This window comes from Pelodiscus sinensis, chromosome 14 (genome assembly GCF_052426305.1).
Source record: "Pelodiscus sinensis isolate ZL-2025 chromosome 14, ASM5242630v1, whole genome shotgun sequence".
NCBI lineage: Eukaryota > Metazoa > Chordata > Testudines > Trionychidae > Pelodiscus > Pelodiscus sinensis.
The window spans coordinates 14,070,728-14,089,861 of record NC_143065.1 but is presented as its reverse complement, the minus strand read 5'-3'; the positions used below and the strand labels follow the sequence as shown (position 1 = coordinate 14,089,861).

At 48.8% G+C, this 19,134-nt stretch overlaps 1 protein-coding gene across 10 annotated transcripts in view; it reads right to left on the bottom strand.

Moving 5' to 3' along the window:
- The window catches only part of SCAPER (S-phase cyclin A associated protein in the ER), a 406,842-nt gene that overhangs the window by 267,936 nt on the left and 119,772 nt on the right, over positions 1-19,134 (bottom strand). For all 10 annotated transcript variants that reach the window (XM_075897363.2, XM_075897366.2, XM_075897365.2 and 7 more), the window contains 2 exons: positions 16,462-16,617; positions 291-433 (listed from right to left, as the gene is read on the bottom strand). In XM_075897363.2, coding sequence (XP_075753478.1) covers positions 291-433; positions 16,462-16,617 — 299 coding nt within the window. The remainder of the gene's footprint in view (positions 1-290; positions 434-16,461; positions 16,618-19,134) is intronic.

The following is a 19,134-nucleotide window of genomic DNA, read 5'->3' as shown; positions in this document are numbered from 1 at the left end:
AAAGTTTATGATATGGCAAATTTTAATACTATAATAAAATAATAATGTGTATAGTGTGCACTGCTAATTTACACAGCACTTTTTCCAACACAGAAAAAGGAATCTTCCAGAAAGGTCTCATAAGTAATATGATTCACCTGATCTGTCTATTCAAACACATTTATAAATGTAACTCTCTAAAAATACCAAAACCAAAGTCCCAAACCTGCACTATGATCTGTTCAGGAGCAACAGTCTACTTATATGGATCACCATACAGCATTAGAGCCCAAGATAGTAAGGAGACTTACCTGGCCCTTTCCCGTGCTGCATCTTCCCGTGCTCTCTCTTTCTCCTGCCGTTGCTGCTCAATACGAGCTTCTTGTTCTTTTCTCTTCATCAGCAGCTCTTCAACCCGGGCCTGGCGTTCTGCTTCCAGAGCTCTTTTACGTTCCTAATAATAGAAAAATTATTTTCAGCATTTGACTTTTATTTAAAAATGAAAAATCGTAAGAAATTATACTTTATCATTAAATGCTCTAAGAACCAGATATGTACGGAGACGTGCCTTGAAATATGCACAAAAAGTTGCTCACAAATGTACACACATATAACCACTTAAATAATAATTTCAATGTGCAATTGTATACACATCTATGGGCATTAAGTGAGTATGCATTCTATTTACTCAATTCACTCAAAAAAAATCCTGACCAATTAACAGTAACATTTGGGCATATTCTACATTTCTTAGAGGTTGAATACTATATGCTATAAAAACAAAATATCCTCTCAAAGAACTCCAAAATCTTTGAGCATGATCCTAGAACCATTTTGCATGATATTGTTTAGTAGTGGATATATAACTAACTTAATTATTCCACGGACAGAGACAAACACCTACAGGATCTTTATAGAGCAGTGGTTCCCAAACTTTTCGGCATCCCGCCCCTTTCTGATTTTTGAGAAACCCTCAATGCCCCCCAATAGCAGCAAAACTTAGAAGAGAGGGAATTGAAAGGGGACAGGGGACTGGGTCGCCTCACACCCACCCTGAAATTTCTTCATGCCTCCCAGTTTGGGAACCCATGTTATAGAGCTTTCCTAAACTTGAAATACCCCCCGAAAAGTGAAAAAAACAGATTGACAAAGCCAAAAAAGCACCCAGACATGAACTACTTCAAGACAGACTCAATAGAGAAAACAGAATTCCACCTGTCATTACCTACAGTCCACAACTCAAACCCCTCCAATGCGTTATACACAATCTGCAACCCATCTTGGAAAATGTTCCTTCACTTTCAGAGGCCTTGGGGGAAAAGCCTATTCTCATTTACAGACAACCCCCGAACCTGAAACGAATTCTTTTCGATAACCATGCTATACAACCACATCATAAGCATCCAGGAACCCAGCCTTGTAATCAGCCGCGGTGCCAACTCTGCCCACATATCTATACAAGCGAATTCATCACTGGAGACAACAACATAAGCTACCAAATCAAAGACTCATTTAATTGCACATCCAGTAATTTCATCTATGTTATCAAATGCCAGCAATGCCCCACTGCTGTATATATTGAACAAACTGGACAGTCCCTATGGGAAAGAATCAATGGCCACAAATCGTAAAGGGAACGTACAGAAACCTGTTGGAGAACACTCCAATCTACCTAATCACTCTTTAAAAAGATTTCCAGGTGGCTGCCTTTTCACAAACCAATTCTATAAGCCAAATACACAGAGAGGTGTTGGAATTACAATTCATCCACAAATTCAATTCTCACACTGATGGCCACAATCGAGATAATGGATGGCTGGGACATTATGAACCTAACTTTCAATGAAGGTACCAACAGCTCTTTGTCTGGGTAGATTCTTTCGTAGGTACCCTTCCTATCTAATTGCTATCCTATGATCCTTATAGGCTTCTTTTAACTATCCAATCTTTAGGTGCTTATAGATTATCAGCTCTGCCTACCTGTTTTTCCCTTTGATATTTTCATACCCATATTCCTTGTTTCCCGCCCCCTTCTTTTTTTCCTCCCCTCCCTCTTTCCCTTCTCCCCTACTTATTTTGGGTCTGCACATCCTAAACTCAAAACTCCAGTCATCTGAAAAAGTGGGCTATGCCCACGAAAGCTCATGATACCATCTACATGTTCTGTTAGTCTATAAAGTGCTACCAGACCATTTATTGTTTTTGAAGTTTAACTTAATTACGGTTTGATTTTACACTAGTAAAAGTCAGGAAATTAAGAGTTATGACAACAGTAGCCATAACTTAGCCCCCCTTTTCAGATGTGAATACTGGAAGATTTACCCAGCATTGCGCAGGCCCTTAACTCAAATCATTGTTCTGGGGCAGGGTTGGTGATAAGAAATTCAGTATGCAGGATTCCTTGGGAGACGGAACAATCCCAGCCCCCTTTCAGAGAATCAACTTGGGGCCAGGTGAGAGGCATTTGTCCTTGACTGCTGCAGCTGCAATGGGCGCAGGCTTAATGATGTTATAGTTATTTTGGTCCGAAACTCTGGCCCCTTCCTGCCCCTCTACCCAGGGAGTCATTCTATAGTATAATTGTCCCTCCTACTAGATCCCTACCTTTCCATTTTATGAGAAACCACCGAATTCCAGGCATATCTCATTGTCCTGGCACAGCCAGATACTTACTTTGCTTTAAATTAGAATAAGAGGAAGTTGTATACCAATTTTGGTGGTTCTAGCATTTACTGTTTAAGAGTTCCTGAACAAATGGACTCACAGATGGGCACACAGACAAACACTCTCAAGTATATAGTAGGTTGTGTGTTGCTACATACGGTGATAGTTTTAATGATTTAATATACATGTGCAATGTGGCTGGGTTATGATTACTGTGGGAAAAAACGGTTACTTACCTTGTAACTATTGTTCTTCGAGATGTTTTGCTTATGTCCATTCCAGTAGGTGTGCGCGTGCTGCATGCACAGTCGTCGGAACATTTTTACCCTTAGCAGCACCCGTTTGGCCAGGTGGGGAGCCCCCTAGAGTGGCACCGGCATAGCCACGCATGTATACCCCTGCTGGCTCCAACCCCTCTCAGTTTCTTCTTGCCGGACACTCCGACAAAGGGAAGGCGGGGTGGATTGGAATAGACATAAGCAACACATCTTGAAGAACAACAGTTAAGAGGTAAGTAACAGTTTTTTCTTCTTCGAGTGCTTGCTTACGTCCCTTCCAGTTGGTGATTCCCAAGCCTAACTATGGAGATGGGGTCAGAAGTCTAGATAGTGAGAGATTGTAGCACAGCCAACCCCACAGCCGTGGCCTGCCAGGCCAGCTGTGAGATAGCGTAATGCATGGTGAACATGTGCCTGGACGACCACGTGGACGCCCTGCATATATCGAGGATTGGCACCTGGGCTAAGAACGCTGTGGACGACACCCAGGCCCTAGTGGAATGGGCAGTCACTTGAGGCACTGGTTTCCCTTTCAGCTCGTAACACGCTCTGATGTAAGCAGTGATCCACGAGGAGAGACATTACGCCGAGGCCGGCGAGCCCTTCATCCTCTCTGCTATTGAGACGAAGAGCTGCGTGGACATACGGAATGCTCTTGTCCTTTCTAAATAAAATGCCACTGCTTTCCTAACGTCCAATGTGTGTAGTGCCTGCTCCCTCCCATCCGCATGAGGTTTGGGGTAGAAAACCGGGAGATAGATTTCCTAGGACATATGGAACGGGGACACTAATTTGGGTAGGAAAGCTGGGTGAGGGCGGAGGGTCACCTTGTTCCTGGAGAACACTGAGGACAAGGCCTGCAACTCCGAGACTCTCCTAGCCAAGGTAATGGCCACCAGGAATGCCATCTTCCAGGATAGGTGAGACAGGGAACAGGTAGCAAGCAGCTCGAACAGGGCCCCCATGAGCCCGCGCAGTACTAGGTTTAAATCCCACTGGGGATGGGCTGCCTGGCCTGCGGGCATAGCCTGTCCAGGCCCTTCAAAAATCTCTTGACTATCGGTAGGGCGAATACCGAGCGCCCTCGCTCACACTGATGAAAGGCCGCAATGGCCGCCAGGTGTACTCTAACCAAGGAGGTAGACAGCCCCTGCTGCCTGAGCTCCAGCAGGTAGTCTAAGACACACTGTGTAGGGGCCACAAAGGGGTCCAGCTCCCGCTCCCCAGAAGCGAACCTCCGCCATTTAGCCCGATAGGTAGCCCTAATAGAAAGCTTCCTACTTTCCATCAGTACCCTTTTAACCGGGTCCAAGAAGAGGAGCTCCTCCCCACTTAGCCACTGATCTTCCATGCCCTGAGGTGCATGGAATGCAAGTCCGGGTGACAGAGGAGACCTTGCCCGATGTTCTGCGTGAGCAGGTCTGGGACCTGCGGGAGGAGGATGGGGTCCTCCGTCACAAGGCCCCGTAGGGTCGTGTACCAGTGCTGGCGGGGCCACGCCGGGGCAACAAGGATCAACGTTGCCCGTAACCGCCTGACCCATAAGAGGACCTCAGGAATAAGGGGCAAATGCGTATAGGAGGCTCTTGGGCCATCACCCTATCAGGGCGTCCCCCAGGGACTCGCTTCCCCTCCTCCTGTATGAGCAGAACCGGGGGCATTTCCTGCTGCTGCTCGAAGCAAGCAGGTTGAGAAGGAGAGCACCTCACCTCAGGAAGAGCGAGCTGACCATCTCCCCCTTGAGGGACCACTCGTGGGCTGCAAAAGCTCTGCTGAGCCGGTCCACCAGGGTGTTGTCCACTCCCAGCAGGTAGGTCACCTGCACGTATGTGTCGTGCGCCACACACAACTCCTAAAGGGCCATCGCCTCCTGGCACAGGGGAGAGGAGCGAGCACCACCCTGTCTGCTGATATAATACATAGCGGCCGTGTTGTCTACCTGGACCAACACACAGTTTCCGCAGAGGCGTGGGAGAATCGCCACACATGCGAACCGGACCACCCGCAACTCCCAGACATTGATATGCAACCTCTTCTCCGCCTCGGACCACATACCTTGAGTCATCAGGTCATCCAGATGGGCTCCCCAACCTGCTTCCGAGGCATCCGTGCCCAGCTGCATGGCGGGGAGAGGGAGAGGCACAAATGGTACCCCACTGCGCACCTCCTCCTCCTTCGTCCACCATTCCAATGTTAACAGGATCGCTGGCGGGACGGTGACCATCCTGTCCATGTGGTCCCAGACTAGAGCGGGCACAGTCTCAACCTGGCGTGCCGAAGCACATATGTACAGGCCACCATGTGCCCCAGGAGTTTCAGGCAACATCTCACTGTAGTCAAGGGGGCAGCCTGGAAGTCCTGAATCAACCCCTTGATGTTTAGGAACCTGGAGCCCAGGCATCTTGAAGGTCGAGGGCAGCAAACCAGTCTCCCTGATCGAGAGACGAGATAATGGAGGCTAGCATCATCATTCTGAACTTTTCCTTCCTTATGAAGGCGTTCAACCTCCTGAGGTCCAGTATGGGGCAAAGGCCCCCCCTTCGCTTTGGGAAAGAGGAAGTAGCGGGAGTAGAAACCCTTTCCCCCGAAGGCCACGGGAACCTCTTCCTGCCGGAGGAGGTGCTCATGAGAGGGGTCCGTGAAAAAGGGACTGGAAACTGGGGGACGGGGTAGGGAGGGAAAGAAACGGGACAGAATATCCCCTTGCCACCACCTCGAGGACCCACCGGTCTGACAAAATAGCCGCCCAAGCCTGGTAGAAAGGGAATAACCTGTCCACAAAGGGTCGATTTAGGGCCTCTACTGGATTGCCGTCCTTGTTTGCACTTTCAAATGCCCAACCTGGGGCCCTGGCACTTGTGCAAAGGCCCCTGGTTATCGGAGCCCGACTGGGAATGCCTCCTGGCGTTCCTGTTATTGCCATCCCAGGACCTATGCCTATTCTCGAACCTGGCCCCTTGACCAAACCTCCTCTAACATCAAGGGGCTAGGGGTCACCTCTGCGGGGCAGGGGTATGGAGGCCTAAGGACTTCAGAGTTTCCTGAGAATCCTTCAAACTATGGAGCCGACTGTCTGTCTGCTCCGAGAAGAGGCTCGGGCCCTCAAAGGGCAAGCCTTGCAGAGTAGTGTGCACCTCCGTGGGGATGCCGAAGACCTGAAGTCAGGAGCTTCAGCGCATGACTATGCCTGTAGCCATAGCTCGTGCTGCTGCATCCGCCACGTCAAGGGCTGTTTGCAGGGCTGACCTGGAGACTATCTTGCCCTCCTCAGTGAGGGCCACGAACTCCTGCTGGGCTTCCAGAGGCAAGCGCACCGTAAACTTATCCTCCGCCACCCAAGAGTTATAGGCATACCTGCTAAGCATGACCTGTTGACTGGCAATTCTCAATTGCAGGCCTGTAGTCGTATATGCCTTCCTGCCCAATAGGTCTAGCTCCTAGGGCTCTCTACTCTTTGGCGTGCGGCCTAGCTGTCCTTGCGCCTCTGTTACAGGCTGCTTGCACGACTGTTGAGCCCGGCGGCGGGTGGCAAAACAGATGTTCATAGCCAGCCTGAGGCACAAAATACTGCCTCTTGACCCCTTTCTGTGTAGGTAGCATGGACACCGGGGTTTGCCAGAGCGTCTTGGTGATTCTGGCCACCATTTTCTTTAGGGGGAGGGCAACGTTAGTTGGGCCATCTACAGTGATGATGTCCACGACAGGGTCCTGCTCCTCCTTGACCTCCTCTGCCTGGACCCCCAAATTCTGGGCCAGGCATCTCAGGAGGTCCTGGTGGGCTCACATGTCCATGGCCGGCATTGCCGGGGCTGGGTCACCCAAGCCCTCGTCAGGCAATGAGGACGACGAATCCCTTGTCTCCATTTGTACCTGGGGAAGCATGTCCCCTGAACCAGGCAGATGTTGCGGTAGTGCCTGGGCGACCATCTGGACCAGTGTAGGTGGCTGATGCGAGGGGGCTTTGATCCCCGCCACGCCCGAAAGGGAAGGTATGCTCTCCAACCTTGGGTCCCTAGCCAGCGGGGTCGCCGAAGGGGCCGCCCTGCGCCCAGAGCGAGAAAAGGGCGTCACCGACCCCGACCTCATTGACTCTGGCCCCTGAGCCCGGTGGTATGCCTAGGGGGTCCAGAAACGCCACTGCTGAGGGGGCTGCCACTAGGGAGGCCAGATCTGCACCTCCACAGGGCAATGAGACCGGTCCCCATGCTGGGAACTCGAGCCATGATGAGACCTCGAGCAGTGCCGAGGGCTGTACCTCCGCGGCCTACTGGAGCATTTGGAGGAGGCCCAGGAAGAGATGGACTCCACCTCTGACCCGGAGTAGTAGTCAGAAGCTGACCAGGGTGGTGCTGTCGATTGCTCCTGCCCCTCCTGGTGCATGTAGAGAGCCATCGCCGTTGGCTTGCCCTGGTGATACCGGCGGGGGCATGGTCTATGTCTCTGGTCCATGCAGCAATGGTGCCAGAGCTACGGCGGTGGGCCCGGCAGGGTTGACACTAACCCAAGCGGTGCCGGGGGTACCTGCTGCGCTGGTGCTGGCTAAGCCGATATTGGCATCAACAGGGGTGGTGCCACGGCCTGCGGTGCCAGGGGCTGTGGCACTGGATGGGGCGGCACCGAGACACTTGGTGCCGCTGTAGACTGTGCTGACTGTACATCTAGTCTGGGATGGGCTTGCGTACCACACGGTGCCGGTCCCGGGGACATCATGAGCTCAATCAGTTTCTGAGCCTCCAGGAATATCTCTGGTGTCAGCGGCAGATGGACCTCCTCCTCAGACAGGTCCGGGGACTCGGAGCTGCTCTCTCTGCGAGGGCTCGGCTCCTTATGGCTCTGCTCTGGTGCCGGAGGTCTCTGGCGCCCACTCCTCCGGCGGGTGTCCCCTCTACACGAGGAGGACCTGTCCCTGTGCACCTTCTTATGCGCACGCAGGGCCAGGGACTGGGACTGGTGCTGTGGTGCTGACCTGTGCTCCCGTGCCAAGGCGTGTTTCCCCTGGTGCCCAGCCTCCCGCACCAAGCCTGGTGCACTCTGCACCGACGCGGCCTCCAGTGCTTGGGGTTGGAGCGTAGACTCCATGAGCAACAGTTTCAGTCTCGAATCCCGCTCCCTCTTAGTTCAGGGCTCGAACAACTTGCAAATCTTGCAAGAATCAGCTAGATGACCCTCACCCAAACACTTTAGGCACTCGAAGAAGAACCGTAAATGATTATTCTAACTTGCACATGTATAATACTTCAATAAAATGGTGTGAATGCATTTAATTTCCTTCTTTTAAAAAAAGGTAAATAAGAAAAGTAATCACATTTGACTGTGACTGTACAACAAAAATGCAAACTGCCCTATGAAATATACAAAGTGCATTATGGGGCACTACAAAAAAGACTGATAGACCTGCTAGATCTCCTCTACTCAGCTCTTTAAGCAGGGGTGGGCAATAATTTTAGACAAACTTTTGAAATGTCCCTGGGCCACCCAGGAAAAGGGCAGTGCCTCAGGCAGAAAAGGTGGGGCCAGGACAATTCCATGCTTCCCTGCTCACAAACCCTGATGGCCCTGGGGGGTGGGGAAGAGCATGTTAAGCCTTTGCCTCCTACCCCTCCCAGAGAGAGCTGCCAGCTGCATTCCTTCTGGTGACTGTGCCGCTGGAGGAGAGGTGCACTCTCCCTGCCTCCAGGTTAATCAGGGCTTGGGGCGTGGGAAGAGCTCTCACAGTCTCTTGCTCCCTGTCCCAGCCCTGCAAGGGGCACGTGGCACTTAAGGCTCATCTAGACTCCTCTTCTTCTGAACTCGTTTTCGAAAGCAGAGCTTTCAAAAATGAAAGTAGTTTGGAAGTGGCTTTTTCGGTGAGTCCCCTCACCCCCACTTTTAAAAAAAGCTGCTTTTCCTCAAAAAATGAGGAAGAACAGCTCTTGCACAAGAGGGGGTTTCTGTGCAAAAAGGAGCTGTCTACACAGCTTCTTTTTGCGCAAAAGCATCTTGCACAAAAGAGGCTGCTAATTAATTATGCAAATGAAGCACGGTGATATTCCACGCCACGCTTCATTTACATAAGCTTTTCCAGAAGAAGGCTACAATGTAGCCGTAGCCAAGGAGCTTGGCAAATTTTAGAAAACAAAACACACCTTTGACTTTTTAAATTTACTTTTGTCTCTGCACTTCTTTCACTGTGATTAGCCAGGCTGTATCCAAGGAGCTTCTGTTATCACAGGTGTTTCTCTTGCAATATGTTGAAGTTCAGTTTAGAAAAGTAACATTTTATGTCCTTGAAATTCCACGAGGATTTTTTTCTGTGCTCCTGCATTGAGCTATTTGAGTTAAAAAAAAATACCTCTGTCTTCTTATCCTACTTCAGGCCCCTTGATCTCTACTGGCTACAATACCTCCAGAGCTCACCCATACTCTGCCAGAATCCTGGGTCACTAAACACTCATGAAGCATTCCAAAAGAAAGCGTTTCCATGATGAACTTATGGCTGAAGTTTTGGACAGAGCCAACAAGCAGGTCAAGTACCAAATATAGAGGAACTTACAGCTAGAGGAAAGGTTTCAGGAGAGGCAAGAGGAAACTCTCAGACTGCACAGCTTGAGGAAAGGGTTTCAATACAAAGGAGCATGCACTTGCTTTGTAGCTCTCAGAACAGGAATGGCAGCTAAGGAAAGAGGACAGAACTTAGCAAAAAGAACAATCTGAGTAGCTGATGCAAAATGCAGGACTATGTAGCACTTTAAAGACTAACAAGATGGTTTATTAGATGATGAGCTTTCGTGGGCCAGACCCACTTCCTCAGATCAAATAGTGGAAGAAAATAGTCACAACCCATATTTTCTTCCACTATTTGATCTGAGGAAATGGGTCTGGCCCACGAAAACTCATCATCTAATAAACCATCTTGTTAGTCTTTAAAGTGCTACATAGTCCTGCATTTTGCATCAGCTACACCAGACTAACACGGCTACATTTCTATTACTATTCTGAGTAGCTGATATTCATAGCTGCAAGAGTACCAGTTTTTCTGCATCAACTACTCCACGACCTGAGCTCTTTGCACAGTATCCTATGATGCAGTCTAGAAACAGCTTGAAAAAATCCATGGCTGGATTGTCCATGCAGTTGAGTCCCATGAGTGGATGAGGTAACTTTGCTCCACGCAGCCCTCCATGCTCCCTCCTTTGCTTATGCACTTTGGATGGGGAGGGGAGGGGGGACTAGCTGAGTGTTAAGGTTCTGGTGTTACTAGTATTTCAGTGGTAATGACAGCTGGACTGTTTGGCAATGTTTATAAATAAAACTTATGTTATTTTATAAAGGAAATACATTGGTATCACTGTATCATATCACACAATGTGCATTTAAAATAATAAGTAAATAAGGGTATGTCTACACTACAAACTTAGTTCGAACTAATGGACGCTAAACTAGCGCTACACTATAGGCGCTACACTAGCGCTCCGTTAGTTTGAATTTAATTCGAACTAACAGAGCGCTTAGTTCGAACTAGCTAATCCTCATTCCACGAGGATTAAGCCTAGTTCGAACTTACTAGTTCGAATTAAGGGCTGTGTAGACCCTTAATTCGAACTAGTGGGAGGCTAGCCCTCCCCAGGTTTCCCTGGTGGCCACTCTGGCCAACACCAGGGAAACTCTATTGCCCCCCTCCCGGCCCCAGACCCCTTAAAGGGGCACGGGCTGGCTATGGTGCCCGTGCCAGGTGCAAGCCTGCCAGTACCCAGCCAACAGACCCTGCACCTGGCACGGCTTGAGCCACCCACCCGATGCCACCCAGTCCTCCCCCTCTTCCCGGGACCAGGCTGGCGGCTCCCGGGAGCTTGCCCGGGACCGCAAGAGGCGGGCACCCGCCTGGGCTAGTGCAGACATCGTGGACCTCGTCCACGATCTCCGCACTAGGCACAGAAAAGTGGCCGGCTAGGGCAGGAGAGCTGCCAGCCTGGCCACCCAGGAGCAGGTGTGCATGAAAATCAAGGGGTTCCACTGAGACCCTCGACCCTGAGCCCTGAGCTTACAATGGCCGTCCTGGGTCAGACCAAAGGTCCATCTAGCCCGGTAGCCTGTCTGCCGACAGCGGCCAACCCTAGGGACCCTGAAGGGGATGGACCGAAGACAGTGACCAAGCCATTTGTCTCGTGCCATCCCTCTACACCCTTCCACAAACCTTGGCCAGCGACACCACTCCTACCCCCTGGCTAATACCACTCCATGGACCCAACCTCCATGACTTGATCTCCCTTTAAACTCTGTTCTAGTTGTAGCCTTCACAGCCTCCTGCAGCAAGGAGTTCCACAGGTTGACTCTTTGCTTTGTGAAGAACAACTTTCTGTTACTAGTTTGAAGCCTGCTACCCATTCCTTTCCTTTGGTGTCCTCTAGTCCTTCTTTATGGGAACTCATGAAGAACTTTTCTGATTGCACCCTCTCCACCCAACTCCTGCTTTTAGAGACCTCTATCCTGTCCCCCCTCTGTCTCCTCTTTTCTAAGCTGAGAAGTCCCAGTCTCTTTAGCCTCTCTTCATATTGGACCTGTTCCCAACCCCTGATCATTTTAGCTGCCCTCCCCTCTCCCAGCCTCTCTCTTCCCCTCTCCCACCTCCTTTTCCCAGTCTCCCCCAGTTTTGTTCAATAAAGACAGATTCCATTTCTGAACACAATTGTCCTTTATTTTGTACATCAAGAAAAGGGGCTAGGAAAGAGTAAGTGGAAGGAGATGAGGGAGGAATGGGGTACAAGCCCCCGATGGGGAGGACTGGGCTGGCTCTGTGGGCTTCTGGGGGTGGAAGCTCTCCTGCAGCCCCCCAATTTCCCCTCTCCCCAGATGGCAGCCTGCGGCAAGTGCAGCCGGTCTGATGGCCGAGTGATGTGATGTGCCCAGTGTGGGTAGTCCGGGCACTCCAAGCCAGGACTGCTTTGCAAGCGGGGCACCCCTGAGAACTGTCTGTCTGGGGTGGGGGTCGGGACCCTTTAAACGCAGCCCTCGGCTAGCCTGAGACAGCATCTCCACACTCTAAGTCCTCCTCTGATGCCCTGCTGGCACTGCTTCCGGCCATCCTTAAGCCCAGTTCAGGGTCCACTTAATGTGGACATGCTAGTTCGAATTAGCAAAACGCTAATTCGAACTAGTTTTTTAGTCTAGATCCGTTAGTTCGAATTAGCGCTGTAGTGTAGACATACCCTAAGTGATTAGGGACAAAGAAATTTGTATAAAACTGTTATTCTTCAATACTGTTGTCTACATCAATCCATTCTGTCAATTAACTCCTCTTTTGATAAGTGGTCATGTCATTCACAAATCTATTACATGGCAATCAACCCTGTCACTGAAATATGAGTTTCTTCATTCCTGCTGTGAGGGCAGGGGACTGGACTTGACCTCTCAAGGTCCCTTCCCGTTCTATGAGATAGGTATCTCCATATATTGGATTTATTGGATTCATGCGAAATATCTGGATCTACTGCTGCTCATCCCAGGTGTGTATGTGGTCCTATCAGTTTGTGCTGGTGGCCCCTGCTCCAGAAGCACCAGTCTATGTAGAGGACATCAGTAGCTGTACTGCGTGTCATAAGCAGCATCAGCCAGTATAAGTTTGCCATGTCGCTTTCCTCTTCCTGCTCAATTATAAGTTCTGTCAGTCGCCTTTGGAGGATTAGAAAATGGCAAAGAAATTTCCACCAGCATCTCACAGAAGCTCTGTCCATTTTCAGACACAAGCATGAAAGCACAAGCAAGAGAAGTTCTTCAAAAGATGCTTCCTATGTGTTGCTGCCTGCATTCACTGGGAGCACAGAGACCAAAATGATTACTTGGCAGGATGTTCCAGTAAAGTGCAGGGTGGACAATCAAGTTTTTCCACAGTGCATGCAGACAAAGGATCACATTTCCAGAGCAACTAGCAAGGTTGGTTTGGCTTGGGTCTGCTTGCTGCAGTGTGGATGTTATAGCCCCAGGTTTGAGCCCTGGTTAGAAAGTTCTTAATACAGGATTAACAATGAGGGTACACACTCAAGCCCTGGTTTATCTATCCCAAGATCAGATGATTCACATCTCACCTACCCTGGCTTTATAATGCAGTTCAGACATACCCAAAGATAAGAAATGAACAAGTATGTCTATCAGACTTTGAATTAGGAGTCTGCATTACTAATCTCAAAAACATGCTAAATCTGAAGAGAATTTGAAATACAATGGAATATAATAGAATCAAGTATTAATAAGTGCAATACCGGGAAGGAGTGAATCTGTAGCAATTATGAACAGTGAACAGCTGGTCTGTGTCTGACTGGTCAGATTCTCTCATTTTACACTGTATTTCAATGTTGCAGACACCTAAACAAATGAAGTAATGCAACTAAATGCATTATTATTTTAAATAAAAGAATCACATGCTGTTTCCAGAAGCACAATTTTTATATTTTAATATTTTTATTAAAGTTATTTTGCTTAGTTATGTTCACGCCCTAAAGAACACAGAACAATAAGGTGAAGCACTGAAGATAAACAATCTGCATTATGCTAAGTTGGCTAATAAGCAGTGGCACTTAGAAGACCAGGTGGCATAACTGACAATAAGATATTTTACCATCTACGCCTGGTGAGTATGAATGTATGTTTCACATGCAAATCTTGGTATCCTCAATCATGCCATTAACACTTCAAGGTCAGACTATTGCAACAGGCTCTACAACTTTCACTGATTCAGAAGGTAGAACTGATTCATAAGGTGTCCTACCCTACAGTTAGAGTGTGTCTAGACTACATCCCTCTATCAGCAGAGGGATGTAAATGAAGCACTTCGAAAGTGCAAATGAAGCGGGGATTTAAATATCTCGCACTTCATTTGCATAATCACATAATGGCGCTCTTTCGAAAAAGTGCTATTTTGAAATTGAAACTGCAGTCTAGACATGGTTCTTTCAAAAACGGGGCGCTTTTTCAAAAGATCCTGTAACCCTCAGTGTGTCTGTCTTTAAGTCCATTTGTTCAAGAACGCCTTCTAATTGGTAAGAGCTTGAGCCCCTCAGTGTGATATGCAGCTTCCTCTTCTCCTAGCTTAAAGTCAGGTCAGGGCTCGGTTGAACAAAGACAATCAGAAAATCTGGGAAAAGGACTGGTTTTATAACATGCAAAGGGAGTGGATGCTGTTCCAAGGGACTTGATATGAGAGTGGCCACTAGGGGCAGCTGTATTGCAGTACCACCAAGGGAGTAGCCAGCAGGGCTATTCCCATCTTGCCTGCCAGCACACCAGTAAGTACCACCCCACCCAAAACCCTTCCCCCACACCCTTGGTCTGTGGTGCCAGCGGGTGGGAGGCCCTTGATCCACAGCCCTCGGGGTGTGAGCTGATGGGGGGAGAACAGGCCCCAGGCAGGCTTGGGGCGGGGAAAAACAGGCTGGATGGTGGTTTTGGGGAGGGGAAAAACAGGCCCCAGGCAGGCTGGGAGAGTTGCCTGGGTAGAGAATAGCCCCTGGGTGTGCTGGGGGAGGATTGACCTGCTGGGGGGAGGGAGGGAAACAGGCACTTGGCAGGTTGTGGGATTGCCTGGGGACTGAGACCTGCCTTTCCCCCACATCTCCAAGGCTCCGAAGGACCCAGGCAACACTGGGTAAGTCTGCTAGGGCACATCTACACCATACAGAAGACTGATGCTGCCGCAGTCAATCTTTCAGGGTTCAGTTTAGTGGGTGTAGTATAAACTTGCTAGATCCAACTCAAAGTGCACCCCCGTCAACGCTGGTACTCCTATTCCTCACAAGGAGTATGGGAAGCCAACGGGAGCATTTGCTCCCATCAGCCTCTCACTGTATAATGGTGCAAGAATGCAGTAATTTACATAGCTGGAGTTGCATATCTTACTTCAACCTTCCCATGTAGTGTACACCAGGCCCCAGTTAGTTATAAATTCAAATAAATAAATGCAAATGAAAAAATAGTGTGAAAAATATTTTAACTGATGAAGAGGTCAAAGAGTTGAGGAAATGGGATAAATTCTATTCATATCCCACTCAATATGCCCCTTTCTGCTAGTAGATAGTTCCTTTTTTTACATAAGAATGGCCATACTGAGTCAGACCAAAGGTCCATCTAGCCCAATATCCTGTCTGCCAACAGTGGCCAATACCAGATGCCCCAGAGGCAGGGCACATAAAAGGGAATACTCACGTGATGCCTCTCATCACCCACCTTCAGAGAATCAGAGGCTAGGGATACCATTCCGACCCATTCTGGCTAATAGCTTTTTTCTCTCCTGCTGGAGGCTCCACTTCTGCCCCTTCATTCTTCTGTAGAGAAGCCTCCCCTCTGTTACTACTTTTTTAGTCTTGTCTCATACTCTCTGTCCTCTTCTCCTCTCTGGTGACTCCCTTCTTATTCTTTGCCTTGGGCAAACTACACATGCACCACCCCTCTGAAAAGCTGGCTGCTGTGGTGGTGGTACATGGACTGTCTGGAGGGCTTCTTCTAACTGGGACACAGATGACAGCCTAGAACCCATGATGGAGGCAGGACTAGTGGCAGGTACCCAAAGGAGCAAAAGCAGGCAAAGATCACAGGAAAACAGCTGCAGGCACAAAGGAGTAGATCATCCCTTGAAGATAAGAAGAAAAGCTAGGGAGGTGATCTTCAAGGACAAGTTTTCTTCATGGATTTAACCAGTCTAACTGGGGTCTCTTTCACAGAGGGTGAGCCATATAATATTTGGGAACTCAGGTTTTTTTGAGTGATCAGTCCAAGTTCTATCAAGGCAGATGGGTAAGTATGTAGTTACCTTTGTCTCGGCATAACCCTTAAAGCTATCAGAGATGAAAAAATGAGAGCTCTGTTTCTCCAGAAAGAGACAGACTCCAGCTCATCACTGATACCTATCAACGGCACAGGATTATTAGTAAGCACCAAAGAAAGTGTGATTAAAGTTTCACATATGAAAGATACTTGTGGTGATCTCAGGCATGTATACAGAAGAAGAAGGAGTTTATATAACAGAAAAAGTTATGCTTTTGTTTGTAACACAGAAAGCAGTGCCAAAGAGCGGATATATGAGCCTAGAGAAATATAGCATTGGAAGGGTAGAGTCAAAAATACAGAATTCCAGGAACACACACATACATTTTCTGTGTGGCTTCAAGTAGCGCTATAAAATTGAAATATTTCTATTAGTATGCATATGAACACTATTTATCTACAGTTTTTGCATTGAATATCTTCATGATTTCATCATCAAGCCCTCAGTATTGCTAAAATATATTTGGTATTCCATTACAAGAAAGCCATTAAATTCTTATTAAAAACTGAAGACGTGAAGAGTCCCAACTAGCCAGTATTTATATAAACAGCCCTGTAACAGCTTTTAACAAGCACATTTTTCCTAGCTTCCTGAAGCATAATAAAGAAACTATCCATGGAAACTTGCTTTTTTGCAAGTTAGTGTAGCAGATTGTTATGATTATACAGTGTATAGCTAAGAGCAAATGTACTGGTTTTTTAGTGCATTTTTGCAACTATTTATTGCACTTGAAAAGTTAAACTATACCTGAACAGCTTCATCACGCGCTTGCTTTTCTTCCTGCCTCCTTTGGCGTTCTTCCTGTAATTCATTTAGTCGTTGTTCGTATTCTTTCAATTTGGACAACACATCATGACGTTTATTTTGGGCTTCTAAGGTGTTTATAAATGCAATTTCATTCACCTGCAATTAAACCAAAATGTACAAGAAATGTGAAGATTAAAGTAACATTTTCCACTTAATGCAGTGTATCCTAGGTATATTTCTAACTTTTGCAGATAAGAAGTTTACAGCACAGCGTACCCTTTTAGGTTTTTCATCAAAACCCTGGTTTTTCATAAACCTTTTCCTGTTTACACTCAATCTGGTGCTATCCTTTGTTAAGGACTCAGATAAACATGAGAAAAAATGGAAATATTTTTAAATAATTTACCTAGATTTCTCTACATATCAAGAACTACATTATAACCCTAATTCGGGAGCACCCATAGCATGGACCCCGGCAAGTGGAGGCGGAAGCTTCTCTACATGCTGCCACTGTCCCTTTCCCTCCCCAGTTGGGGGAATGGCAGTGAAGAGAAGTGTGCAGCCAGAGGCTTTGCCACACTGTTCTCCTAGCAACAGAGGGTGGTGCCTGGGAGGGTGGTGGGCGTAGAGCAGTGGTCTCCAACTTTTTTACTCCCAAGATCACTTTTAAATGACAGAACAAGTCAAGATCTACCGCCCCGCCCCTTCCTTAAAGCCCCGCCCTCGTTATTCTCCTCCTCTCCATCACTTGCTATCTCCAACCCATATACTGCTGCTTTTTTTCCCCAATTCTTCTGTAGGAAGAGGGTTTTCCAACATTTGGCGTGTCTAGTCTGGACCAAATGTCAGAAAAATCCCTTCTTTTGGAAGTCCCCTTATTCCTCATGGAAAGAGGAATATAGGGGTGACCGAAAGATCATGTTTGCTCTTCCACTTAATGAAGCGGAAGAACAAACGCATCCTTGGATGCAGAAGAGTTTTTCTGAGATATCTCCGGAATCCTGAAAAACTCCTGCAGTCTAGCAATACCATCGCTGGGTTGAGACAGGATGTGTACGCTTTGGGGTGGAATGAGCGATTTGGGTGTGGGAAGGAGTGAGAGTGCAAGCTCTGGGAGGAAATCTGGATGCAGAAGGAGGTGGATAAGGGGACACTGGCTCAGGGAGGGGGCTCCAGGCCGGGCAGTATTGGGGTCAGATGTAGGGTTAGGGTACTAAGCAAGCCACAGACTTCTGGATGTGAGGGTGCAGGAATTTGGGTTGAGGTATGTGAGGGGCAGGGGGTTCCAGTGTATGATAGGCTCAGATCTAGGGTCTGGGGGAAAGGGGAGTGCAGGGGTATGTCTAGACTATATGGCTCCGTTGACGGAGCCATGTAGATTAGGTTTCTAGACATAGGAAAATGAAGCGGGGATTTAAATAATTGCCGCTTCGTTTACATCAAAATGGCTGCCGCGCTTTGCCAAACAGCTGTTTAGCGGCACAGCGCGGTAGTCTGGACACTCCACGGTCGACAAGGGAAGCCCTTGTCGACTGCCCCATTATACCTTGTGGAATGAGGTTTACCAGGGCAGTCAACAAGGGCTTCCCTTGTCAACCGCGAAGCATCCAGACTACCGCGCTGTGCCGCCAAACAGCAGATTGGCACAGTGCGGCAGCCATTTTGATGTAAGTGAAGTGGCGATTATTTAAATCGCTGCTTCATTTTCCTATGTCTAGTAAACTAAGCTACATGGCTCTATCGACAGATATACCCCAGGAGTGTTATGATGCTGTGGCCAGATGGGGACTTGGCCCCAATTGAGGGTTTGTTGGCCATGCTTCATTTTCAAATAAAATACTATGTCAAACACAAAAAGTTTCTGCGTTGTCTTTATTTCTGAGAAGGGCAGGGAATCTGTTTTGAGTCGGGGTCACTGACCCACAGAAAAGTCAGTTGGGGCCACACAAGTGAGATGCAAAAAAACCCTCCTCCAAGCTTCACTAATGTGGCCCCAACTATGTTGGTGAGAGCAGGGGACATAGTACTGGGGAAGGGTGCTAGTGAGTGCTTCAGCAGGGGACAGGGTGCCAGTGGGACAGAGTTCTGCAGCTGGGGGCAGGGGAGAGGGAACAGGGTGCTGGGAAGGGAGAGGACAGGGTTCTGCAGCAGAGGACAGTGTGTCAGTGGGAACAGGTTTCTGCAGCTGGGGACAGGGTGCCGCTGGGGACAGAGTTCTGTGGCTGGGGGTGGGAAGAGGGAACAGGGGCCAGGCAGGGAAGAGGGAACAGGGGGCACAGGGGGCAGGAGGCTGAGGGGGGGCAGGGAGTCTCCTGCTCCCGCCTCCTTCTTGGATTCCCCACACCCCGAGGGAAGCTGGAGCGCGCCTCCTGTAGCGCGCCTGCCCCAGGGCTGCCCCCGCCCCCGCGGTGTGGGGAAACCCCCACGTGCGCACGTGCGCCGGGATCAACTCACCCCTCCTGTGGTGCAGGGAAGCCACCAGCGAATTTCTGGAACCCCCGGAAGTGGCGCAAAGCTGCAGGACTTCCGTCCACCCCATGGGAAGCCGGCACTACCTCCACTGTCGCTGGAGGTAGGTAGTGGGGCTTCTCAAGGGTGGGGGGGGGGCGAACGCCTCGCGATCAACTGGTCGATCGTGATCAACCGGTTGGTGACCATGGGTGTAGAGTGCCA